The 27,674-nt window shown below is 41.8% G+C and overlaps 1 protein-coding gene across 2 annotated transcripts; it reads right to left on the bottom strand.

The window, feature by feature from the left end:
• On the bottom strand, positions 1 to 27,579 carry LOC133578142 (major facilitator superfamily domain-containing protein 6-like). 2 transcript variants are annotated; one of them, XM_061932328.1, is made up of 8 exons: positions 27,313 to 27,579; positions 21,306 to 22,704; positions 18,542 to 18,639; positions 10,711 to 10,872; positions 10,350 to 10,448; positions 7,627 to 7,916; positions 7,439 to 7,462; positions 1 to 620 (listed from the first exon to the last, which is right to left on the bottom strand). In XM_061932328.1, the coding sequence occupies exons 2-8, from the start codon at positions 22,700 to 22,702 to the stop codon at positions 456 to 458; spliced, it is 2,235 nt and encodes a 744-aa protein (XP_061788312.1). In that variant the 5' UTR covers positions 22,703 to 22,704; positions 27,313 to 27,579; the 3' UTR covers positions 1 to 455. The 2 variants fall into 2 exon arrangements, with proteins under 2 accessions (XP_061788312.1, XP_061788313.1); XM_061932329.1 differs by lacking the exon at positions 7,439 to 7,462.
• Between the last annotated feature and the right edge of the window lie 95 nt (positions 27,580 to 27,674).

Below are 27,674 nucleotides of genomic sequence, written 5' to 3'. Positions count from 1 at the left end.
CTGAGTATAAGTCGCACTCCCGGCCAAACTATGAAAAAAACTGCGACTTATAGTCCGAAAAATACGGTAGGTCTTTCTGCCTGCCTCATTACTCCATCCTAGCTGGCCTTTTGGCCTCGTCAAACTTTTTATTCCTGGTTCACCTGTCACTACTTTTTTGTTTTTCAGTATTTTTTGGCAAAGTTATCCTATGGTTTCTAGTTATATTGATTTGTACTTCATGGTTGTGAATCTTCTCGCTCTGTGAGCAGTCATTAACACTTTTTTTTTTTTTACACTTCATTATCATTCTTTCTTAGTTCGGAAAAAGAACAAAAATAGATTTAACTTAAATTAAACTTAATTTACATCACTTTATACACTTTTACTAAAGAGGCACTTGTTATCAACAGGAAGGCTTAACAGTCATAAAGGGTGGACTGACGCGACAGGAAGTTGAGATACTGTAAATCCGCTCAGTCAACAAGTACTTTTGGTGCAACGTCGCCTACTTGTGACTCCATCTGCCTCTGGTCTTTGTTGCAGTTTGGGGAGGCGGGGCTTTGTTGTGTTGGCAGTCCGGGGGCGGGTGTGGCGCCACAATCGCCTGGGTCTCTGTGTGTTGCTTGGTCATCAGGAACCTGACGATAAAGAGAGCAAACAATTGACATACACCATCATAAAGGTGTGGACACAAGCTGAAGCTAGGGGTGTAACGGTACACAAAAATTTCAGTTCGGTACGTACCTCGGTTTAGAGGTCACGGTTCGGTTAATTTTTGGTACAGTAAGAAAACAACAAAATATCAATTTTTGGGTTATTTATTTACCAAATTTGCAAAATCTTCCACCAAAAATATTTTTCTTAGTGGAATATTTGATGCGAAGAAATGGGAACCTTGGATAGGTCAATAATTCATAATAACATTGATTTTGATTCAATATTATGTTTTGAGCAATGACAGTTTGAAAGAAAAAAAAACAGCTTTGTTTTATTAGTCAACATTGCAACTTTTTCTAAATTACATTTAACCTTTAAGCTTTTTTATTTCACTTTTGTTATGTTTTTGTTTATTTTAATAGTATTTTTAGAATGTGCCGTGGGCCTTTAAAACATTAGCTGTGGGCCGCAAATGGCCTCCGGGGCACACTTTTGACACCCCTGCTATAGATAATAAAAAATTAAATCTGACAACTCTATGGATAAAAAGAAGAGCCTGGCGACGCATGCGCGTTTATCATAACTCTCTCTCTCTCTCTGTCTCTGCCCCTCCCTCACCAATGCACAATTTGTTTTGTTTTTAACCCCTTCTTAACCCTGAACGTACATTGAAAATACACGCAACCCTAACTCAAAATGCCGGACATTTGAGGCATTTAAGAAACTCCGCCCTGACAGCTCCACAAAAGAGGACGTGTCCGGTGAAAAGAGGACGTATGGTCAGTCTATCGTAGCCCGTTAGCGGCATGCTAGCAGCTATCGGCAGTGTGTTGTGCCTCGGTGTGCATTGTTTACACAACGTGCGTTACGCTACTTAATATGTCCGTGTGGAAACTCGTTCGGTACACCTCCGAACCGAACCGGAACCTCCGTACCGAAACGGTTCAATATAAATACACGTACCGTTACACCCCTAGCTGAAGCTAACAAATGTTTGTGGCTTCGGTGTCATCCCCCCAAGAAAACTAAAAAAATCTGCCACATATTGTAGGCACATGTGGTACCTTTCCATTAGGGGTGTAACGGTACGTGTATTTGTATTGAACCGTTTCGGTATGGGGGGGTTCGGTTCGGTTCGGAGGTGTACCGAACGAGTTTCCACACGGACATATTAAGTAGCGTACCGCACGTTGTGTAAACAATGCACTCTGAGGCACAACACATGGCATGCTGGCAACGACCGGGCTACTAAAACATGCAAAAGCCAGAGCTGGAAGACCCTCTTGCCTCGTTAAGATCTCTCGTTTGGGAACATTTGGGCTTCGCGGTGCGATACAACAAAGGATAACATCGCTTCAACGAAGAGAAAGACGAACAAACACAGCTCCCATTGATTAATTGATTGAAACTTTTATTAGTAAATTGCACAGTACAGTACATATTCCGTACAATTGACCACTAAATGGTAACACCCTTAAAAGTTTTTCAACTTGTTTAAGTCGGGGTCCACGTTAATCAATTCATGCATTCAAGTAAGGCTGCAGCTAACGATTATTTTTCTATCGATTAATCTATAGATTATTTTTTTCGATTAATCGGTTAATCTATAGATTATTTTTTTCGATTAATCTATAGATTATTTTTCCTTTTACCGATTTTTTTTTTTATTTAAAATGAAGATGAAAAAATAAATGTTGGCCAGTTTTTTCAAAAGGCATGACTTTTATATACAAAAAAAAAAAGTATGGCCACTCAGTCAACATTGACAACAACATGACAAAATATTCTGTAACAATGTAAACATTTAAAACTTTTAACATTTAACAAAATTAAAAGTAGCTTATTTGCTTTTTAATGTGCAAATATAAAAGTAAACATCCAGTGCAAATCTTAATATTCTGCAATAGTATAAGCATTTCTAAAGTAAAAGTATTGCTTATTTTGCTTTAAAATGTGCAAAAATTAAGATAAACATCCAATACAAAAAAGTGCAAAACGAAATATTCTGTAACAGTGTAAACATTTCAACAAAAGTAAAAGTATTGCTTATTTTGCTTAATAACACAACAATGAAAGTATGATTAAAGTGAAAGTTAATTGTTGGTTTGTACATAGTATATGTAACTGTTAATGTTGTAAAAGGTATTTGCACAACTAATTAACGTTAGCGTTAAAGAGGAGCGCGTCTTTGTAAACACTGAACAGGCACGCCAAACGCGCCTCTCAGAGCGAAACAGTGTTTTAGTTTATGAATTTACAACGCAGATACAAATGACACATTCATGATTTTGTGTAATGATGACAACGTATACTCACGCGGACGATTGACTAGTTGATGGTGATGGCAAGAACGCTGTCGGGTGTTTTCTTTTCAAATGTTCCTTCATAGCCGTTGTGCTGCTATGATAGGCCATTTCCGCTCGACACAGTGTGCATACAACAACTGTCAAGTGTTTTGCTTTTTTCGCTGTGCTTATCCCACACTTGAAGGGATGTACCAATGCTGAATGTGGCTTCTGGATTTCACTCAAAAGACCAGACCGTAGTTACTTTTTCCTTTTATTTTCCTTTAGTTTGCAACAGTTTTTCCAACCAAGAAACAGCTTCTTTTTTCTTCTTTAGTCTTTTTAGCAGTCTTTAGCAGTGTTAATAGACTTTAGTTTCTTTAGCTGTCATTAGCTGTCTTTAGTAGCCTTTAGTAGCCTTTAGCTTCTTTAGTAGGTGAAAAACCTTTAAGGACAAAACACCACAAGATTAACATGCTGTAAAAAAATCAATCAATTATCAATCCCATAATTTACAACTATTAATTAGGCTATCAAACTCTTAACCATTAAACAAGTGCAAGAAAATGGACACATCTTTTCCCTTTAAGTTAAAACAGATTTTAAATAAATTGTCTCAACATAAATGCACCAAGATACATATAAAATACATTTAACACCAGAAACACAATAGATAAATGCAACAGAAAACCCAATATGCAAATACATAAATACCTAACCAATTAACCACCTATTTAGATACATATTTAAAATCCATATTCAATATAAATATATTATTAATTTAGCAGTGAAACACTCAATCTTAAACGCTGTCTACTGGTAGAAAAATGCCCCTTTTTCTACGCCCTCACCAACACAGTTAAATCCAACACTTTAAATTGAGCGACTTCACCCTCCTGATGAAGCAAACTGCTCCAACATTTATCAAACTAAGCAAAGAATATCAACACTAAACAACAGTTACATAACACACTGTGTGTATTTAGCCTCCAGACTAAGCACGCTACATGCACACAACCCCCCCCCCCCCCCCATCTCACCAGCGCAACAGGTGCGCCACACCCACGAAGAGAAATATTAAATCTTACATACTTTTGGCACAACTCTGGGTTATCTGTAATGAACTAAACCTTTTTCCACTCTGCGCTGGCGTCTTTTGTACTCCTTGATTTGACACAGCGGTCTAATTACCGGGCTCGCGCACCAGCAGATGAGACAGGAGCGCGCCGCGTTATACCTGCGCGCGAACGTAAACTGATCGGCTCTGATTTTATAAGCCGACTGGCCGAAATAATGCAGAATTATATACATTTCCTGGGGTTGCCTAGGTGAATAGAGATGCGGATGTGCTCTAAGATAAAATATAATTTTATTAAGTGGGGTTTGACTGGTTGCTCAGCAGCCACGGTTGCGAGCTCGCGCTTCAGCTGACGAGACAGCTGTTCACCGCTACAACATTATTAGGCCGTTTATTGAAATACTCCCACACTTTTGACGACTTTTGGCGTGCTTTTTTTCCCTCGCTCGCACCGCTCGCATCATCTGCTTTGCGCTCCGCCATGACGGCAGTGTGACGTAAATATGCGACGCGTCGAAGCATAAAAACGACGTCGACGTATTTACGTAACCGACTACGTCGACGCGTCGTTTCAGCCTTACATTCAAGCAGCTTCTCCTCGGCGAGTCAGGCAGGGCTAAAGCAATAACAAATGTTTTTATAGCAGCAGATTTAAGACCATACTGCATTAAAAACTAGATTTTGACCCACTTCTATGGTGGAAGAACAATGAGCCCATATATGCTCTTACTGCCAAGTTAGCCAGGCACTACCTCACCATACCTGCTAGCTCCGTGAACCAGAGAAATTGTATTTTCCACAACTGGAGACATTTTAACTGCAAGCAGGTCTGCTCTTTCTGCACACAATGTAGATAAACTGATTTTTCTGGCAAAAAACATGAAGATTGAGTGAAAGTCACCAAGGTTAAAGGCTGGGGGGGGGAAAGAAAAGTTAATCTGAGGCTGAGTTGACTTGAAACTGTTTAATGTTGCACTTTTTGTATGGAGAAGAAAAGTTTTGTCATTTTGTTTAATCTGAGCAACAACTTGAATCAGTTTAATGTTGCACTTTATATGTGGAAATGTTGCACTTTAAATGTAGAAAGGTTTAGTTAAGAAACCAATTCTGAGCCTTATCTTATTTAGTTTTTATTTGATATATGTTGACTGCATTAACCCTGGCAATGGACCCTGTGTGTATATGTATGTTATTGTTATGCTTAGCATTCACGACTGCCTGCTGTTGCACTGATCAGCCTAGTGGTGGCTCACATCCATCACACACACAGCTATTTTAAAGCAATGTTAAAAGGATAAAGCCATTGTTTACAAATTTTGGTAAATAACTACCGTATTTTTCGGACTATAAGTCGCAGTTTTTTTCATAGTTTGGCCGGGGGTGCGACTTATACTCAGGAGCGACTTATGTGTGAAATTATTAACACGTTAGCGTAAAATATCAAATAATATTATTGATCTCATTCACGTAAGAGACTAGGCGTATAAGATTTCAAGGGATTTAGCGATTAGGAGTGACAGATTGTTTGGTAAACGTATAGCATGTTCTATATGTTATAGTTATTTGAATGACTCTTACCATAATATGTTACGCTAAAGGGGAACATTATCACCAGACCTATGTAAGCGTCAATATATACCTTGATGTTGCAGAAAAAAGACCATATATTTTTTAAACTGATTTCCGAACTCTAAATGGGTGAATTTTGGCGAATTAAACGCCTTTCTAATATTCGCTCTCGGAGCGATGGCGTCACAACGTAACGTCACATCGGGAAGCAATCCGCCATTTTCTCAAACACCGAGTCAAATCAGCTCTGTTATTTTCCGTTTTTTTCGACTGTTTTCCGTACCTTGGAGACATCATGCCTCGTCGGTGTGTTGTCGGAGGGTGTAACAACACGAACAGGGACGGATTCAAGTTGCACCAGTGGCCCAAAGATGCGAAAGTGGCAAGAAATTGGACGTTTGTTCCGCACACTTTACCGACGAAAGCTATGCTACGACAGAGATGGCAAGAACGTGTGGATATCCTGCGACACTCAAAGCAGATGCATTTCCAACGATAAAGTCAAAGAAATCTGCCGCCAGACCCCCATTGAATCTGCCGGAGTGTGTGAGCAATTCAGGGACAAAGGGCCTCGGTAGCACGGCAAGCAATGGCGGCAGTTTGTTCCCGCAGACGAGCGAGCTAAACCCCCTATTGACCCTAGCTTCCCTGGCCTGCTGACATCAACTCCAAAACTGGACAGATCAGCTTTCAGGAAAAGAGCGCGGATGAGGGTATGTCTACAGAATATATCAATTGATGAAAATTGGGCTGTCTGCACTCTCAAAGTGCATGTTGTTGCCAAATGTATTTCATATGCTGCAAACCTAGTTCATAGTTGTTAGTTTCCTTTAATGCCAAACAAACACATACCAATCGTTGGTTAGAAGGCAATCGCCGAATTCGTCCTCGCTTTCTCCCGTGTCGCTGGCTGTCGTGTCGTTTGTCGGTTTCGCTTGCATACAGTTCAAACCGATATGGCTCAATAGCTTCAGTTTCTTCTTCAATTTCGTTTTCGCTACCTGCCTCCACACTACAACCATCCATTTCAATACATTCGTAATCTGTTGAATCGCTTAAGCCGCTGAAATCCGAGTCTGAATCCGAGCTAATGTCGCTATAGCTTGCTGTTCTTTCCGCCATGTTTGTTTGTGTTGGCATCACTATGTGACGTCACAGGAAAATGGACGGGTGTATATAACGATGGTTAAAATCAGGCACTTTGAAGCTTTTTTTAGGGATATTGCGTGATGGGTAAAATGTTGAAAAAAACTTCGAAAAATATAATAAGCCACTGGGAACTGATTTTTAATGGTTTTAACCCTTCTGAAATTGTGATAATGTTCCCCTTTAACATACCAGGCACGTTCTCAGTTGGTTATTTATGCCTCATATAACGTACACTTATTCAGCCTGTTGTTCACTATTCTTTATTTATTTTAAATTGCCTTTCAAATGTCTATTCTTGGTGTTGGCTTTTATCAAATACATTTCCCCCAAAAATGCGACTTATACTCCAGTGCGACTTATATATGTTTTTTTCCTTCTTTATTATGCATTTTCGGTTGGTGCGACTTATACACCGGTGCGACTTATACTCTGAAAAAATACGGTATGTTATTGTTATGCTTAGCATTCACGACTGCCTGCTGTTGCACTGATCAGCCTAGTGGTGGCTCACATCCATCACACACACAGCTATTTTAAAGCAATGTTAAAAAGATAAAGCCATTGTTTACAAATTTTGGTAAATAAATAACCAAAAAATGTATATTTTGTTGTTTTCTTACTGTACCGAAAATGAACCGAACCGTGACCGCTAAACCGAGGTACGTACCGAACCGAAATTTTTGTGTACTGTTACACGCTTACTTTCCATTATTCTCACCTCTCTGCAGGAACGGAGCAACCGCTTGTATAGCAGAGGAGGAAGCGTAAAGTCAGAAGATCAAAATCAACACAAGAAATAGGAAGTTATGTTCGAAACTGCTTGTAAACCACAGCTCAAAAACTAATACCCGTTTTTCGATGCGGCAACATCACATGTATTAAATGATTACTTCTTCAGAAACTGACCTGGTTCATCTGCAGCGGCTGAGTCTCCTGCGGCAGCTTGCCACTCTTTACCATGGTGAGCATCTCTCTAATCTGGACAATGGCGAAGGCGATGGTGACCCAGGGGGCACCGGAGAGCACCCAGGCTGGTCGAGCTACATCCTCTTGTTCCTCTTGGTACTTGGTCTTTTTCAGAGTAACTGGGGCAACCTGGAGGTTGATGTTGGTGCCCTGGCTCTCTACCAAGTCAATGGTGGCAATAGGAACAGGGCTTGAGGGGACTGGGATGTTCTCTGCCAGCATTTTGTCCTCTTAGGAAACCAAGAAATGACACAAAATAAATGACCAAAATTACTCTAAGTGCACTCTTTAAAGCAGACCTGGGCAAATTAAGGCCCACATGCGGCCCGTTGAGCTTTTCAATCTGGCCCAAACGGACATTCACAAATATTTTTTTTATATCTTTAAGATGGAAAGGGTAGCTGCCATTATGATGTGCATTGATGTTTTCAAATTACCATAAGTCTTCAACTATACAACACATTTCAATAGTTGGAATCTGCGCTTTTGCATGATATTTTAGTGACTAGTCTTGTCCTGATACCAATATTATTTTGATACTTTTCGGTACTTTTCTAAATAAAGGGGACCAGAAAAAAATGCATTATTGGCTTTATTTTAACAAAAAATCTTAGGGTGTGGCAGACCGGTACTTTTCAAAGGCGGTATGGTACCGAATATGATTCATTACAACCCTACTAGTGACTATGGTAATCTACGTCACAGCAGGTCAGACGAGGCACCAAGCAGTGTGGGTGGGGAGCGTTTCCACAGAGTGTTTCCAGAGCCTGAAATGTGGGTGTCAGGGACAGACGTGGAAGGAGATTTTTACAAGAAACTTCTAAAGCTTAGTGATGTATCACATATATCAGATTGTAGATGTTGTTTGTGTTTTTACCCATCACGTTCATATTTCGCTGTGTTTAGTGCATTTTTGTTGCATTTGGCTTGATTGTAAAATATGTCGATTGAGAGGGGGTGTGACATTCATATTGGTGTTAGTTTTCATTGTTATGCTGATGACACCCAACTCTACATGCCCCTAAAGCTGACCAACACGCCGGATTGTAGTCAACTGGAGGCGTGTCTTAATGAAATTAAACAATGGATGTCCGCTAACTTCTTGCAACTCAACGCCAAGAAAACGGAAATGCTGATTATCGGTCCTGCTAAACACCGACATTTATTTAATAATACCACCTTAACATTTGACAACCAAACAATTACACAAGGCGAATCAGTAAAGAATCTGGGTATTATCTTCGACCCAACTCTCTCGTTTGAATCACACATTAAGAGTGTTACTAAAACGGCCTTCTTTCATCTCCGTAATATCGCTAAAATTCGTTCTATTTTATCCACTAGCGACGCTGAGATCATTATTCATGCGTTCGTTACGTCTCGTCTCGACTACTGTAACGTATTATTTTCGGGTCTCCCTATGTCTAGCATTAAAAGATTACAATTGGTACAAAATGCGGCTGCTAGACTTTTGACAAGAACAAGAAAGTTTGATCATATTACGCCTATACTGTATATACCTTTATATACATATATACCTATACTGGCTCATCTGCACTGGCTTCCTGTGCACTTGACGATGTTACTTTAAGGTTTTACTACTTACGTATAAAATACTACACGGTCTAGCTCTGTCCTATCTTGTCGATTGCATTGTACCATATGTCCCGGCAAGAAATCTGCGTTCAAAGAACTCCGGCTTATTAGTGATTCCCAGAGCCCAAAAAAAGTCTGCGGGCTATAGAGCGTTTTCTATTCGGGCTCCAGTACTATGGAATGCCTTCCCGGTAACAATTAGAGATGCTACCTCAGTAGAAGCATTTAAGTCCCATCTTAAAACTCATTTGTATACTCTAGCCTTTAAATAGACCCCCCTTTAGACCAGTTGATCTGCCGTTTCTTTTCTTTTCTCCTCTGCTCCCCTCTTCCTTGTGGAGGGCGGGGGCCACAGGTCCGGTGGCCATGGATGAAGTGCTGGCTGTCCAGAGTCGGGACCCGGGGTGGACCGCTCGCCTGTGCATCGGCTGGGAACATCTCTGCGCTGCTGACCCGTCTCCGCTCGGAATGGTGTCCTGCTGGCCCCACTATGGACTGAACTATTACTATTATGTTGGATCCACTATGGACTAGACTCGCACAATATTATGTCAGACCCACTCGACATTCATTGCATTCGGTCTCCCCTAGAGGGGGGGGTGGGTTACCCGCATATGCGGTCCTCTCCAAGGTTTCTCATCGTCATTCACATCGACGTCCCACTGGGGTGAGTTTTTCCTTGCGCTTATGTGGGCTTTGTACCGAGGATGTCGTTGTGGCTTGTGCAGCCCTTTGAGACACTTGTGATTTAGGGCTATATAAATAAACATTGATTGATTGATATGTTCTCAATATTCAGGGTTTTATCGTGCATGGAAAAAAAATTAAATTCCATTCCGTTTTTAAGGCGGTCTGTCATAACATTTTTAGCATTCAATCAGACTTTATTGTGAGGTTTTGTATTAGTTTTCCTAAATATAGATATACCAGCGCCAAGACACATTTTTTTCTCTAAATTTGGCCCCCGAGTCAAAATAATTGCCCAGGCCTGCTTTAAAGCTCCATGTCCATCATAAGAGTATTATTTACACACTTAAATATCCACTTATAGCTGGTGCTGTACCCACCATTTCCCTCTATTTCGCGTGTCAGACACTGGATGAGGGTGAAGATGAGGAGAATGACCAAGGAGGCCATGCCAATCCCGCGGAATGTTACAGCAGCACCTGTAAAGTGAACAAATGCGAAAATTTACTAGTTGTCTCGACACTTCTTGGACTTGCTGACGCTCGGCCCTGGCCAACATTGATGAAATCTAATAGGATATACTCCAGCTAACCTGTGACCCTGAATAAATGATAGTGTAGAAAAGACAGTCAATGAGATAATCAATGAACCAAGAAAAACACAAAAAGGTAGACACTAGCTTGGGACCTTCTTGCTAGGGGGAACCACAGGAAAAGAGCTAAATGAATCAGAGTCTCATACCAAAGTAACCAACCAGCAACCCCCCAACCATGGCCCCACAGCCACGGCCCAGCCCGAGGTGAAGCCCCTGTAGGATGCCCTGCGCCGACGTCCTGAGATCCGGTGGGACTGCAGCGCTCAAGAAGGAGATACAAGCTGCCCAAACAGAGGCGTGCGTCACACCTGCAAGACAACCAAGTGTACCAGTTACTCACTGTAACAATTCTAAAAGGAGTTGTGGGTAAAATGATGATTAATGACAACCAGTCCATTCAAATATTACTATATGGATGTTCCCATCAGGGTATTATGCTGCTGATTCTGATACCAAACATCCATGACTGAGATCAACCGATACCAATACCGAACACCAATGTATTTATGGTGAGTGCTATGGGCAGTTTAAAGATATCCACACAATATTTAAACTTCTTATTAGAGATGTCCGATAAAATCGGCCTGCCGATATAATCGGCCGATAAATGCTTTAAATTGTAATATCGGAAATTCAATATCGGTTTCAAAAAGTAATAATTAATTACTTTTTTTAAAACGCCGCTGTACGGAGCGGTAAGTACAGAGCAGTTGGGTCTCCCAGTCAGCAGCCCCTCCCCTCTCCCCTCTCCCACACACAACACAGGAGTTGACGACTGCAGAATGAGAGGTTTACTGGCGACGCTTGATGACCTCATCAAACCGCCGCACGCGGAGCTTAACAACAACAAGAGTGTGTTGTTGCCGGTGCTGTAGCCGTGGCTAACAAGCGAGCTCGCTCGATGACTGACTAACAACACCATGTCTATGGTTTGGGATTATTTTAAAGGGGAACATTATCGCCAGACCTATGTAAACGTCAATATATACCTTGATGTTGCAGAAAAAACACCATATATCTTTTTAACCGATTTCCGAACTCTAAATGGGTGAATTTTGGCGAATGAAACGCCTTTCTATTATTCGCTCTCGGAAGCAATCCGCCATTTTCTCAAACACATTACAAACACCGAGTCAAATCAGCTCTGTTATTTTCCGTTTTTTCGACTGTTTTCCGTGCCTTGGAGACATCATGCCTCGTCGGTGTGTTGTCGGAGGGTGTAACAACACGAACAGGGACGGATTCAAGTTGCACCAGTGGCCCAAAGATGCGAAAGTGGCAAGAAATTGGACGTTTGTTCCGCACACTTTACCGACGAAAGCTATGCTACGACAGAGATGGCAAGAATGTGTGGATATCCTGGGACACTCAAAGCAGATGCATTTCCAACTGGACTGGACAGATCAGCTTTCAGGAAAATAGAGCGGATGAGGGTATGTCTACAGAATATATTAATTGATGAAAACTGGGCTGTGCATGTTGTTGCCAAATGTATTTCATATGCTGTAAACCTAGTTCATAGTTGTTAGTTTCCTTTAATGCCAAACAAACACATACCAATCGTTGGTTAGAAGGCGATCGCCGAATTCGTCCTCGCTTTCTCCCGTGTCGCTGGCTGTTGTGTCGTTTTCGCTTGCATACGGTTCAAACCGATATGGCTCAATAGCTTCAGTTTCTTCTTCAATTTCGTTTTCGCTACCTGCCTCCACACTACAACCATCCGTTTCAATACATGCGTAATCTGTTGAATCGCTTAAGCCGCTGAAATCAGCGTCTGAATCCGAGCTAATGTCGCTATAGCTTGCTGTTCTATGCGCCATGTTTGTTTGTATTGGCATCACTATGTGACGTCACAGGAAAATGGACGGGTGTATATAACGATGGTTAAAATCAGGCACTTTGAAGCTTTTTTTAGGGCTATTGCGTGATAGGTAAAATTTTGAAAAAAACTTCGAAAAATAAAATAAGCCACTGGGAACTGATTGTTAATGGTTTTAACCCTTCTGAAATTGTAATAATGTTCCCCTTTAAAGTGTGTCTAATGGATAAAAAACTGGCAATCTGCAATGACTGCAAAAAGTTGTTTATGCGAGGAGGAACCAAGACGTCTTCCTTCAGCATTTCAGAAGCTCTGACTGACTGCTAGGCCACTTCAAGCACTCACCACTAGCTTGCAGCACATTTGTGTTACTCATACAAATACATTAGAGCAGGACAGATTGAGCCCAGTTTATAATTCCCTGTTATACAGTATACCAGGCAGTCTTGCACTAAAGGAGGACTATGTTATTGTTTACTTTATTACTCTAGTGTACTCTGTACTGAAGCTGTGTGCCTTCATTGTTTTTGTAGCTGTTGTTTTGAGGCATGTTTAAGAAAAAAAATAAAAATAATGCACTTTGTGAAAGTCAAAGTATAGTATTTCCCATAGTTGTAGTGGGTTATCAGGATTATCTCAGGGAGAGCATGTCCCAAAATCCAAGCTGCTGTTATGAGGCTTGTTAAAAAAAATAATGCACTTTGTGACTTCAATAATAAATATGGCAGTGCCATGTTGGCACTTTTTTTTTCCATAACTTGAGTTGATTTATTTTGGAAAACCTTGTTACGTTGTTTAATGCATCCAGCGGGACATCACAACAAAATTAGGCATAATAATGTGTTCATTCTACAACTATTGGTTGATATCGGTATGGTAATTAAGAGTTGGACAATATCGGAATATCGGATGTCGGCAAAAAAGCCATTATCGGACATCTCTACTTCTTATTCTTTTCCCTTATGTGTAATATGTTCAGCCTAATCGACCAGTGATAATGTTACAAAATGCAGTTTATTTGCCGATTTGTCTCTTTAGCTTAGAGAAGTGGCTTCACGCGTGTATGGAAACAAATAATCAGCTGCTACATCAGGGGTGGGCAAACTTTTTGGCTGAGGTGCTACAATGGCTTTTGATATTTGACAGACAGGCCGGGTGAGCACATGTTCAAAGCATACTAAATTTGTTAGAACTAGGAGTCGGCTGGGGGCAGCACGGTGGAAGAGGGGTTAATGCGTCTGCCTCACAATACGAAGGTCCTGAGTAGTCGTGAGTTCAATCCCGGCCTCGGGATCTTTCTGTGTGGAGTTTGCATGTTCTCCCCGTGAGTGCGTGGGTTCCCTCCGGGTACTCCGGCTTCCTCCCACCTCCAAAGACATGGAGGTTGATTGGCAACACTAAATTGGCCCGAGTGTGTGAATGTGAGTGTGAATGTTGTCTGTCTATCTGTGTTGGCCCTATGATGAGGTGGCGACTTGTCCAGGGTGTACCCTGCCTTCCGCCCGATTGTAGCTGAGATAGGCTCCAGCGCCCCCCGCGACCCCGAAAGGAATAAGCGGCAGAAAATGGATGGATGGATAGGAGTCGGCTTCTCAAACATGGACTATTTTAATCATAATACATCTGTGGAAGGGGCGTGGTCCAGGCGTCACCTGCGGGCAGGGCATGTGCAGGAGCCGGCTGTGAAGCAGATGACAGGTGAGTGGATATCTCAGCTGGAACGAGTTAGCTAATAACCTGTCTCTTTATTAGCAGCGTTGGGGACCGCAGAGGGCGAGCTGAAAAGCTGGAGAGGAGAGCCGCAAGAAAGAAGAACAAAAAGAGAATGAAGAACAAAAAGAGAATGAAGAGACTTTAAAAGAATAATAAAAAGAAGATTGTAAACCTGGCAAGCACGCTTGGCTCCAATTATGTCGGTCCTAAAAGAACCCCACGACACGAGTCGTTCACACAACTATGTTCAACAATATCATATCAAAGAAACACACAAATGGTGTTAAAGGGTTAACACTTACATTCTCTATTAGTGGGAGTAGTGTTGTTAATCACCCATTTTTGCCAGTGCCTCAAAGTCCAGTATCAGTTTTGTTGTGGCAATTCTCAAAACAGATTCTCAATTCTGTTTTAATATTTGGCGGGCCGGATTAAAAGGGACCAGATGTGGCCCGCGGGCAGTAGTTTGCCCACCATTGTACTAGATCAGGGGTGCTCATTACGTCGATCGCGAGCTACCGGTCGATCTCGGAGGGTGTGTCAGTCGATCACCAGCCAGGCATTAAAAAAATAGTCCTAAAAATGAGCGATCATAAATCTTCACTATGACGTCACTTTCGTCACTTGATTGACATTCACGGGACCCGAGGGTCTTCTGAGATGACGCTAGCTGCTGCCAGCTCATTAAAATTACCGACTGGAAGGCGAGAAACACTTTATTTCAACAGACTCTGGCGCCGTACCTGTCGTCAAAACTCCAAAGACCGACTGCACAGTTGTGCTACCAAAATAAGAGTCTCAGAAAGCTGGCGTGCACAAGCTAGCAAGCTACGGAGTTTGCCGACAATGTATTTCTTGTAAAGTGTATACAAAGGAGTACGGAAGCTGGACAAATAAGATGCCAAAAACCAACCACTTTCATGTGGTATTGGACAGAAAGGAGGACTTTTTTTCTCCTCCATTCGAAAATGCGGACCTTATCAGCACCACTGCATAATCAATGCAAGTCATCAGAATCAGGTAATACTTATATTCTTGTCTTCATGAAAGAAAGGAATCTATATGTGTTAAACATGCTTGTATTATCTTTAAACACCTTTAACTTATTAACAATATTAACTATATGTGTTAAACATGCTTGTATTATCTTTAATCACCTTTAAGTTGTTAACAATATTAACTATATGTGTTAAACATGCTTGTATTATCATTAAACACCTTTAATTTATTTACAATATTAACTATGTGTTAGACATGCTTGTATTATCATTAAACACCTTTAACTTGTTAACAATATTAACTATATGTATTAAACATGCTTGTATTATCATTAAACACCTTTAATTTTTTAACAATATTAACTATATGTGTTAAACATGCTTGCATTATCTTTAAACACCTTTTACTTGTTAACAATATTAACTATATGTATTAAACATTCTTGTATTATCATTAAACACCTTTAACTTGTTAACAATATTAACTATATGTATTAAACATTCTTGTATTATCATTAAACACCTTTAATTTTTTAACAATATTAACTATGTGTTAAACATGCTTGTATTATCATTAAACACCTTTAACTTGTTAACAATATTAACTATATGTATTAAACATGCTTGTATTATCATTAAACACCTTTAATTTTTTAACAATATTAACTATATGTGTTAAACATGCTTGCATTATCTTTAAACACCTTTTACTTGTTAACAATATTAACTATATGTATTAAACATACTTGTATTATCATTAAACACCTTTAATCTTTTAACAATATTAAATATGTATTAAACATACTTGTATTATCATTAAACACCTTTAATGTATTAACAATATTAACTATATGTTAAACATGCTTGCATTATCATTAAACACCTTTAACTTGTTAACAAAAACAAATATTTCATAAATAAGTAAATGTAAATTATATATATGAATGAGGTAGATCCCCACGACTTGATCAATTGAAAAGTAGCTCGCCTGCAGAAAAAGTGTGAGCACCCCTGTACTAGATGCTTGTCAGCCAGGGGGCTAAAAATAAATATTGTCAGCCAGAGGGGTTCGGCAATAAAATGCATTAATCGGCGAACACATTGTTTTTCAAAAAAATCGGGCGATACTGATCGATGGCAGATTGATAGGCACATCCTTCATAAATACTATATTTGGTCATCTTTGGCGTCGAGACTCTCCCGAAGGTCAGTGCAGCGAAGACACAACAAAGTCCCTTCTTGTCTCTCATGGACACACACTTGTTGTTGTTGACTTTGGACTAGCGACTGCACAGACATCAAGGCCGCAGAACAGAGACACACTACGGGCTTACACACACACTTGCAACCACAAAAATATACGCCACACGTACACCCCCCCAACCCAACGCCCTTGACGCAAATCCCGTAGGGGTGATGAATGGATGGTCAGCGCCTGAGAGCTGCGGCCTATCATCATGACCTCGCCCTCCCCTCTGTTGCTAGATATCTGGAGATGTACGTTGTAGTATGTATATGTGCTTTGCTATGGAGGTTTTTTCCCACTCCAGACTGTATTTTTTTACTCATCCTTCCCCAGCGTTTTACCTTTTCCCATCTTTTACGGGGCGCTTTGTGGCGACCCATCAGCGTTCCTGTTCTGTAACCCTGCACACTGTTTGTTTGTCTAATCTTGAACGGGTTTGTGCTGAAAACAAAGTTTTGTTGTACTTGTGCAATGACAATAAATACCTATCCTATCCTATCCTTTCTTTTGCATTTAATAACTGCAAAAAATCTACATATAATCAAAACCTTGTCAAATGACATGAAACTATATGCTCACCACAAAAGTACATATTTATAATTTGAACATAAAACAACATGCTGTAAAGGTAATCAATTCATTAAACCGATCTAAAAATGGCTGAAGTCAGGTTTATCAACACGAAAATAGTTACTAATTTATATCAAACTGCTGCAACAAAAATGAGGTACCGTATTTTCCGCACTATTAGCCGCACCTAAAAACCACAAATTTACTCAAAAGCTGACAGTGCGGCTTTTAACCCGGTGCGCTTTATATATGGAATAATATTAAGATTCATTTTCATAAAGTTTCGGTCTCGCAACTACGGTAAACAGCCGCCATCTTTTTTCCCCGTAGAAGAGGAAGTGCTTCTTCTTCTACGCAAGCAACCGCCAAGGTAAGCACCCGCCCCCATAGAACAGTAAGCGCTTCTTCTTCTACTGTAAGCAACCACCCGCCCGCGTAGAAGAAGAAAAAGCGCGCGGATATTACCGTACGTTTCATTTCCTTTGTGTGTTTACATCTGTAAAGACCACAAAATGGCTCCTACTAAGCGACAGGGATCCGGTTCATGAAAAGACGCAATCTCTCCATCCGCACACGGATTACTATTTCACAGCAACTGCCTAAAGACTTTCAAGAAAAGCTGGCTACTTTCCGTGCATATTGTAAAAACAAGATAGCTGAAAAAAAGATCCGGCCAGAGAACATTATCAACATGGACGAGGTTCCACTGACTTTTGATATTCCTGTGAACCGCACTGTGGATACAACGGGAGCACGTACGGTGAATATTCGCACCACAGGGAATGAGAAGTCATCCTTCACTGTGGTTCTAGCTTGCCATGCTAATGGCCAGAAACTTCCACCCATGGTGATATTCAAAAGGAAGACCTTGCCAAAAGAGACCTTTCCAGCCGGCGTCATCATAAAAGCTAACTCGAAGGGATGGATGAAGAAAAGATGAGCGAGTGGTTAAGGTAAGTTTAAGTTTACGCGAAGAGGCCGGGTGGCTTTTTTCACGCAGCTCCGTCCATGTTGATATACGATTCCATGCGCGCCCACATCACGCTGGTTTTAATATATTATTAAAGTTTGACTGACCTATTTGACTGTTTTTTTGACATTCCTTTAGCGCAGTTAGATGCGGCTTACAACACGGGGCGGCTTATAGGTGGACAAAGTTTTGAAATATGCCGTTCATTGAAGGCGCGGCTTATAACCCAGGGCGCCTTATGGTGCGGAAAATACGGTACTCAATACAATTATGGGGTGATTAAGAATGCAGCTGATCTCCAGCACCCCACACGACCCCGTAAGGGACAAGCAGTAGAAAATGGGTGGATGGATAAACAATTCAAGATAATAATTTGAAATTAATTAACAATCAACATTTAGTTTTAAATACATTTTCAATACAATTTAACCGCAAATAATATTACAACTTCAGGATGACTTTTATGGGTGCAAAACAGACACAGTAGGGGGCGCTCCACAGTCCCCATGGTTAATAATCACTAACAGACAGTAGACATGTTGATAGCTACTGACTTTTTACATAGTCTCTACTTTTTATCTTCCTGGCACAGCTTTGGAGCCATCTGCTCTCCTGGGTCCTAGACTCTGCCCCATTCTGCACACAGGCATAATCACATTACCTTGAAGGATCTCCATGGGCAGCACAGTCCAGGCATTCTGCAGGTATGAGATGTAGAGGTAGCGTGCCGTGTTGCAAGCCAGGCCAATGTACAGCACCCTGCGGGCGAGACCACATCCACATTTTTAGCATATCGGTGACGTGTGCGTCAAAACGGTTAAAGCTATCATCCGACACTGACGAGGAAATCTAAACGTGACACACCCTGGGAACACAAATTCACAAACGGACTGAATCATTGCCTTTGCTCAGAACACACAACGTGTTTGCAGTCACATTCTGTACATGTTCACACACCCGTGACATGTAGGTGTGACCTTTGAAATAGCAGAATAGAGCCTGAGGTAGGCAAGTTTGATTGTTAAACATTTGACTTATTCTTGTCAAGCTATGCCTTCTTGTGGAGTTGTGCACTCCTGGCGCAACATAACTAATTACACAGTCACGTTTTACATCACTAATACATTTGTCTAAAGCAGGGATGCTCAAACTTTTTACCTCCAAGGGCTGTATGCAAAACAGGAACTTTGAGCATGAAACACAAATATAAATGTAAATAATAAAGCTCTTTAATTAGTGCAAATAACATGGATAGATGGCAACTAGTCAGCCTTGCGGAGATGCCATCAAAAGTTAAAGTACCAATGATTGTCACACACACTAGGTGTGGTGAAATTTGTCCTCTGCATTCGACCCATCCCCTTGGGAGGTGAGGGGTCCACGTTAATCAACATTAAACTCCCTCAAGTTGTTGCTCAGATTAAATAAAATGACACAACTTTTCTTCTACATATAAAAAGTGCAACATTAAACAGTTTCAAGTCAACTCAGCCTCAGATTAACTTTTCTTCCCCCCCACCCCCCAGCCTGGCTAACTTGGCAGTAAGAAGATATATGGGCTCATTGTTCTTCCACCACAGAAGTGGGTCAAAATCTAGCTTTTAAATGCAATATGGACTTAAATCTGCAGCTATAAAAACATTTGTTATTGCTTTAGCCCTGCCTGACTCGCCGAGGAGAGGCTGCTTGAATGCGGTGGTGACGCTTGTGTTATGAGAGTAGCGTGTGTGTGTGTGTGTGTGTGTGGCCCTTTAATATGTGACAGCATGTGAGGTGAGTGTGTGGGCGAGCGAGGTGAGGGAGCGGTAGCGTGAGTGGCTAGTGTTTTGTTGGATTGGCTGTGTGCAAGACCTCAATAAAGCCACGATTTGCAACTAATCGCCGGACTCGTCATTTACCCTGGAGTCCGGAGCTGTGGAGACCCACTGCCGGGTAGAGTGAAGGGTGTTGCCCCCGAGAATACATCGGCCCTGGAGGAGTGTCTCCCCTGCGCTCCTCGACTACGGTCTGGGAGCCGGAAGCAGGAAAGGTGCAACACACGTTTGACGTGTTGTCAGAAGCAGCTGCTGAACAATGTCGGCAAACCTCCGTCCTCCATTGTTGTATCGCACAGCCAAAGTGTTCCCAAACGGGAGATCTTACCGAGGCAGGAGGGTCTTCCAGCTCTGGCTTTTACGTGTTGTCCTAGCCCATGGGTCGGCAACCTTTACCAGTCAAAGAGCCATTTTGAGCAGTTTCACAAATTAAAGATAACAACGGGAGCCACAAAATTTTTTTGAAATTTAAAACGAAATAACACTGCATAAAAAGTATTTTTTTTGCTTTGTGCTATGTGTAAAAAAGACACACTACCCATACCTTAATATGGAATTTGAATGCTGGTGCAGCATGCGGGTTTTATATAAATGGCACTTGACAGCGGCACGCGGGTATTATATGAATGGCGCTTGTCAGCGTCATGCGTGCCGTGATGGTACAGCATATAGCACCCACTACATCCAGCGTGCATGATCAGCCACACGTGTATGGGGGCTTCCGCTTGCTCACGTAGGTGACAGCAAGGCATACTTGGTCAACAACCACACAGGTTACACTGACGGTGGCGGTATAAAAAAAAAAAAAAACTTTAACACTCTTACTAATAATGCGCCACACTGTGAACCCACACCAAACAAGAATGACAAACACATTTCGGGAGAACATCTGCACCGTAACAAAACATAAACACAACAGAACAATACCCAGAATCCCATGCAGCCCTGACTCTTCCGGGCTACATTATACACCCCCGCCCACCTCAACCGACGCACAGAGGGGCGGGGGGGTTGATGTGTGAGGGAGCAGGGTTGGGGTGGGGGCGGGGTTTGGTAGCGGGGGTGTATAATGTAGCCCGGAAGAGTCAGGGCTGCATGGGATTCTGGGCATTTGTTCTGTTGTGTTTATGTTGTGTTAAGGTGCAGATGTTCTCCCGAAATGTGTTTGTCATTCTTGTTTGGTTTTGGTTCAAAGTGTGGCGCATTATTAGTAAGAGTGTTAAAGTTGTTTTATATGGCCACCGTCAGTGTAACCTGTGTGGCTGTTGACCAAGTATGCCTTGCTGTCACATACTTGTGCAAGCTGAAGACGCATACTACATAAAAAGGGGTTGGGCTGGCACGCTGTTAACACAGATTGTAGAGGGCGCCAAATGCTGTACCGTCATGGCACGCCCTTAGTATAACTGTAATATATAATATAATATAACAATGATATTAAAAGCTATGTATATAATGATATTAAAAGCTATGTATATAATTTATACCGTATATCATCTATATCGCGCAACCCTAACCTACATTATTGCAAGACATCTGTTAATTGGCAATGGTCTACGAGACTGGTTTAAACAAAGGAGCAGTATGTTGCAATATGTTAAAAGATCTCACCTGATGTGTCCCACCAGCTCAATGAACTTGTGACTGGTGAAGTAGGCGGCGAGCTCCGAGGCGTGACTCAAGACGGAGCAGACGCCAAACAGCGTGTATGTGCCTTGCAGGTCCTCCAGGTGCCAGTACAAGAAGCTGAAGACAAAGCCGTAGCCGAAACCCATGAACCACGCCACAAATAGAACCGAACTGTAGCGCACGCTGCACAACAGCCTTAGAAGGTCACTGTAGTGGAACTCCTGACTGACGTCGGTGCTGATGGTGGTCGGGTCCACCTCGGGTGTTCCCTCTGCCGCGCCCTCGGGAACCTCTCGCAGATAGTCACCGCCTTTTTCAAAATAGAACTGTGTGGCAACGACGAAAGCTGCACCCATCAGCACACCGAAGACGATGAAGGCAATCTGATAGTTGCGGAGGCGGAAGTCGGGCACGATGCAGCCAACGCTGTCGATGACCACGGAGATGTGCGTGTGGTCGATCCAAATGCCCACCAGCAGCATGGCGAGCCCCCAGCCCAGAGAACCCCACATCCTCTGCAACCCGTAGCGGTCGCGGGCCTTGCCCAAGTACTGCAGTGTGACCGTGTCCACAATGGTGACAGCCGGAGCGCTGAAAAACTCGCCAACGATGATGACAAGCAGAATAATCAGGAAAATGTTCTCCACTTGGATGTTGTCGTAGATTATCTGGTACTCCTTGGTACCGGTGGGAGCAGGAACAGCGGTTGTTGTGGTGCTGTCGGTGGTGTTAATAGAGAGCGATGTGTCATCGATGCTTCTTTGGAATATGGAGATCGGGAACTCGGGAAGCCAGCTGCGGCGAACCCGGATAGTGGAGTTGTTGTCCAGCGTGAAGTTTCCTGGAGTGGTAACGGTGGGCGCCACCGTCACATCAGCTCCCTTCTCCACACATTTCATGTCAGCCGGCTTCACAAAGCCAATGCCGCAGTTGAACACCAACCAGCAGAAAACCGAGAACAGCAGCACCGCCTTTCCCTTCTTAAAGCGGTCCGCCATCACACCCCAGAAAGGAGCGCTGCAGAATTCTATGAAGTAACGGATGCCGACCAGGAGGCCGCTGCGACTGGCGGACATTCCCAGCTGCTTATAGTAGACGGCAAGCAGCGGGTGCAGTGAGCCATAAGCGGCGTAGAAGAAGAAGTAGAAGACTTTGGAGATGAGGAGGTGACTGTTGATTCGCAGACACATCCTCTGACAACAGTCGAGAGAGTCAGGCGGCGAGTCCGCGGGCGGCTCGGACAGGTCGGCGGCGGAGGGCGTGGATGGAGCACTCCTCTGTTGCAGCGACAGTGAGGCGAAGGCTTCCGCCATTGCATACTTGTTCTTTGGCTTCTCCTCATCATCTGTGAGGATAGCAACCTTGTCGTCAGCTGGCATATCTGGAAACAATTAAGAGACCTTGAAATTCCCAGAACAACCATGATTCACTAACACTTGAAAATGACTCAGTGTGTTGAATTTGAGAGGCATTTACTGGCAAATCATCAAGCAATGGGACGAGTTTTTAAGACTAAACGTCTATGAGTTAATACCCAAGAAGCACAAGACATTAAAACAACGTTAAGAAATGTTGAATTAGGTCCTGACGTTGAGCACTCAAACAAAACATCATACCTGCCAACTTTTGAAATCAGAAAAACCTAGTAGCCAGGGTCCAGGGGCCGCAGGCCCCGGTAGGTCCAGGACAAAGTCCTGGTGGGGGGTTCAGGGGCCCGACGCAAAATGATTATTAGCATTCAGACAGGTTAAAATGTTGCTAAAACCATCACTTTTCTATCAGTCACAGTGACTTTTCAAAACAAAAATATTACAGCAAAAATCATATGGGTTGATTGACATGTTTATTCTGTAAGCTAACTTCAATAGTTTGAAATTATGTTGACAGTTAATGCCAGTTATCCTGTCAACCTTTCACAAGACTTCAATTTGTTAATTGAAAGTATAAACAGTATAAACAATTTTTACAGTAAACAAATGGTAAAACAGTACTAAACAATTCCATTAAAAAAAAAATTGGTGTCATTAACTTTCTGTCCAATCTTGTATAATCTACTGCCTTGTTCAATTGTAAAAAATATTCTGTGCCTAAAATTCACATTTCTATCACAATTATCATACTGTAAACATGGTAAGCTAACTTCATTAAAATTAATAGTCCTGTCAATAGCATGGAATTACAATTCAAATGTAGTTTTTTTGTAAGCCTTTCAAAAGAATTCAAAATATGAAAAAATTAATGAAAATTAATTTAAGCCATCAGACACTTGAAAAGTGGCACATCACATCTTTAATGTAATCATTTTAACTTTTCAACAGAAATAGCACTGCAAAAATATTAAGGACATACTTCTGTATTTTGGTAGTTATGCTGTCAACATTTAACAAGATTTCTTCAACTTGGACTTGAAAGCATAAACAGTATAAACACTTTTAACAGTATAACAGTACTAAACAATTCCAATAGATAACATTGGTGTCATTACCTTTTTGTGGCTAAAATCCAAAAAACGTTGAAAGTTTTCCACTTGTATCGCTAGCAACGGCATTAGACTTGTGTTTTTTTGTCCCAACGTGGTCTTTTACATCGCTAATTCCTCCGTGTCCGATCGAAAAATCTTGTCTGCACAAGGTGCAATTCGCGTAGTTTTCACCCTTTTTGGAACGGATAATTATTCCCGGATAGGCTTTTGAATATTCTTCACGGAATGACTGCAGTTTTCTTTTCGGTTTAAGACTCGTTTGCAATTTTTCTCCGGCTGATTCCATGATCGTTCGCTCGTTTGGAAACAATGGCAACAGGTGCCTCGTGCTTGGCAGCGGTGCTATAAATAGCCTCGCGCATGGCATTCGGAATGGCTCGATAGGAAGTTACGGGAAGCAGTGTCGATTGTCATTGTTGTTACGCGATTTCGTGAATAAAACTTTTAAAAAATATATATTTTTAATTAATGAAAAACCGTATTTTTTATCACTGCAACCGTAACCCGGAATAGGTTGATGAAAACCGTACTAATTACGGGAAAACCGGAGTAGTTGGCAGGTATGTAACATTGAAACAACACGCTTTTTGACAACGTTTATTCAATGTCAGGTTGTGACGTTGATTTGACCATTGAAATTTGGTCTTTTCCTGACCAACAACGTGGATCCAATGTTGGACATCAATGTCTCAATTTACAAATAAAACTATTTTGTAACATTGTTTCAAAGTCAGTTTTAGAGAACATGTACTGTATGTACAGTACAGGCCAAAAGTTTGGACACACCTTCTCATTTCAATGCGTTTTCTTTATTTTCATGACATAAGGCATCAAAACTATGACACTTGTGAAGCGAAAACCCTTTCAGGTGACTACCGCTTGAAGAAACTAGAATATAAAACATGTTTTGAGTTATTTCACCTTTTTTTTTTTTTTAAGTACATAACTCCACATGTGTTCATTCATAGTTTTGATGTGACAATCTACAATGTAAATAGTTGTAAAAATAAAGAAAAGGCATTGAATGAAAATGGGTGTCCAAACTTTTGGCCTGTACTGTATGTCAAGTTTCCCTTTACTTCATAGTGTAAGGTAGAGGTGACCTAATTTATGTAGGATTATCAATAGTGGATGATAATAATCCTAACAATACATCATTACATTATCATTATTAGTGCATCTACCGGGGTCTGTAAAGACCACAGTAAACTACACAATTTGACCATGAAATCTATTGCTACTTTTACATTGCACAATTTGATGGATAACTTGCTTTGAAATCATTATTATTTGAGGGTTTTTTTGCCCTGATTTGGGATCTGAGCCGAGGATGTCGTTGTGGCTTGTGCAGCCCTTTGAGACATTCGTGATTTAGGGCTTTATAAGTAAACGTTGATTGATTGATTGATTGATTGATCATTGTAGCGACTATATTTTCAAATGGGGTGGAGCAATAAATTCCCAGAGTCAGTTTTGGCCACACGCATCTGTCTTCTTATTTACCTTCCTCCTGACACGACCATTTCTTTTTCTTTTTTTAGTTCCGCCCGTTTTCCGTTCTGGAAGACTTGGAGCTGGAATTATTTAGAGTTGTCATTTCTGTGTTTTAAAAATGTATAGGCAGAACATATACATACATATATATATATATATATATATATATATATATACATACATACATATATATATATATATATATATATATATATATACATACATATATATATATATATATATATATATATATATATATATATATATATATATATATATATATATATATATATACACACATTTACATACATACATACATACATACATATTAGAGATGCGCGGATAGGCAATTATTTCATCCGCAACCGCATCAGAAAGTCGTCAACCATCCGCAATCCACCCGATCTAACATTTGATCAGAACCGCATCCGCCCGTTGTTATATATCTAATATAGACGATGCAAGGCATTAGTGAGGTTATAAAGCTTTTGCCTGTTAAAGAAAGGAGACTGATCCAATGCAGCACAGACATTCGCGTGCCACGCTGTCAAGACCCAGACGCACACCAGTGCGCAATCATATGGGAGCCGCGCTGAGCGCACCTCCAAGCGCGTCTCGCTGCCGGCGACGGCCGGGTATATGGGCCCGACGCTCCAGCGCCATCCATTTTCAGGGCTAGTTGATTCGGCAGGTGGGTTGTTACACACTCCTTAGCGGGTTCCAACTTCCATGGCCACCGTCCTAGCTGCTGTCTATATCAACCAGGGTGAGCCCCACCCCTTTCGTGAGCGCACTGCGCGCGGAGTGACCCCTGTTACGCGCCCCCGGCAACAGGGGTGGCGGGCAGGTAAGCTGCGCGGGCGGAGCGCGCGGAGTGACCCCTGTTACGAGCCCCCGGCCACGGGGGTGGCGGGCAGGTAAGCTGCTTACCTGCTGCGCGTGACGCCGGACGCGGCGAAGGCGGACGAGGCGGGGTGTCGGTGCGGTGGGCGCGGTGGTGACCCTGGACGTGCGTCGGGCCCTTCTCGCGGATCGCCTCAGCTACGGCTCCCGGTGGGGCCCTCTCGGGGGAAGGGGCCTCGGTCCCGGACCCCGGCGAGGCGTCCCTTCTCCGCTCCGTAAAAGTGACCATCTCTTTTTTTTTTTTTCTTCTGTTGTGGCATATGCTGCAGGTGCCTGCTCGTTTTTCGTATGTGGGTAACAACATTTAACTATGTATATATATTTCCGAATTGGTTTAACTGCCACCCGCCTGAATCTATTTAAAATCTAATTTTTTTTTAACCACCCGACTCGACCCGACCCGCGGATAAAATCTAATTTTTTTAAATTTCATCCGCCCGATCCGCGGATAATCCGCGGACTCCGCGGTTGTGCCCGCAAACCGCGCATCTCTAATACATATATACATATATATATATATATATATATATATATATATATATACACACACACACACACACACACACGCACACATACATTTTATCATAATTGATTCGACGAACCAAGGTGTTGGAAAGGAATGACTCACAATGAAACCATGACAATCTAATGACAAGTGCACACATCTTCTCTTTGAATTACTTTAAGGTTATAGTCGCATTCTGTGACTCCTTGGACTACATATAAGAAGCTCTCCTGGGTTGTAATAATAAATTGAGTATACCTTTTCAAATGTTCTTGTAATCAGACCATATTTTCAGTATATTAGATGGACTGTTTACCTATTCCATCAAGGAAATAAAGAAAGCACATTGAATGAGTGTCCAAACGTGCTCATATGAAATCAAAGACAGTGTCATGTGAGGAATATTAATAAGTCACCCAACATAAGTAATGGAGATCCTTACTAACATTTAAACATCTGCCTAGCTGTCACCCACACGCCAGTGCGGACGTGTTTAGTTTCCGTCAGGAAACGTAGAAGAGGCGGAAACAATCGAACATTTAAAATAACATTTATGCGGCCAGTTAAAAGCCACACAGGTGACAAATAATGGTCAAACTGCTTACCTGCTTACGTCACCGCTTCCATTAACGTCAAACTACGGCCGCGCACTTTCTCTGGAGTTTTCCCACTTTATCGTTAGACATGCCTCATACATCCCATACAAAATGTTCCTTTCGTCGGTTCAAAGCAAGCCAATTCACCGGAATATGCCCATAACAGACTATTTTCAGCCGGCTGCTTCGTCTTTGTCTTCGGCGGACCAATAGCTCGTCAAACCGGAGCTTCCACCTGCCTGGCGATGACATCAACATCAAGTACGCCGCCACGGATGTAACTCACTTCCGTGTTGAGCTTTCAAAATAAGACACCGTCTTACATTATGTCCCGTTCAGCACTGTATTGTGAAAAACATACGCAGTTCGTC

This window comes from Nerophis lumbriciformis, linkage group LG38 (genome assembly GCF_033978685.3).
Source record: "Nerophis lumbriciformis linkage group LG38, RoL_Nlum_v2.1, whole genome shotgun sequence".
Classification (NCBI taxonomy): domain Eukaryota; kingdom Metazoa; phylum Chordata; class Actinopteri; order Syngnathiformes; family Syngnathidae; genus Nerophis; species Nerophis lumbriciformis.
Note: the sequence above shows the minus strand (reverse complement) of the source record. Positions and strands in the feature narration are given on the sequence as shown.

Bases quoted from the DNA above. Each gene is read 5' to 3' on its own strand.
- LOC133578142 (XM_061932328.1), bottom strand. From the start codon at position 22,702: ATGCCAGCTGACGACAAGGTTGCTATCCTCACAGATGATGAGGAGAAG. The intron at 10,449-10,710 runs GTATGAGACTCT...TTCACTTTACAG, and splicing joins GTTGCTGGTTGGTTACTTTG to GTGCTGCTGTAACATTCCGC. The intron at 621-7,438 runs GTGAGAATAATG...CTTTATCGTCAG, and splicing joins TGCTCCGTTCCTGCAGAGAG to GTTCCTGATGACCAAGCAAC.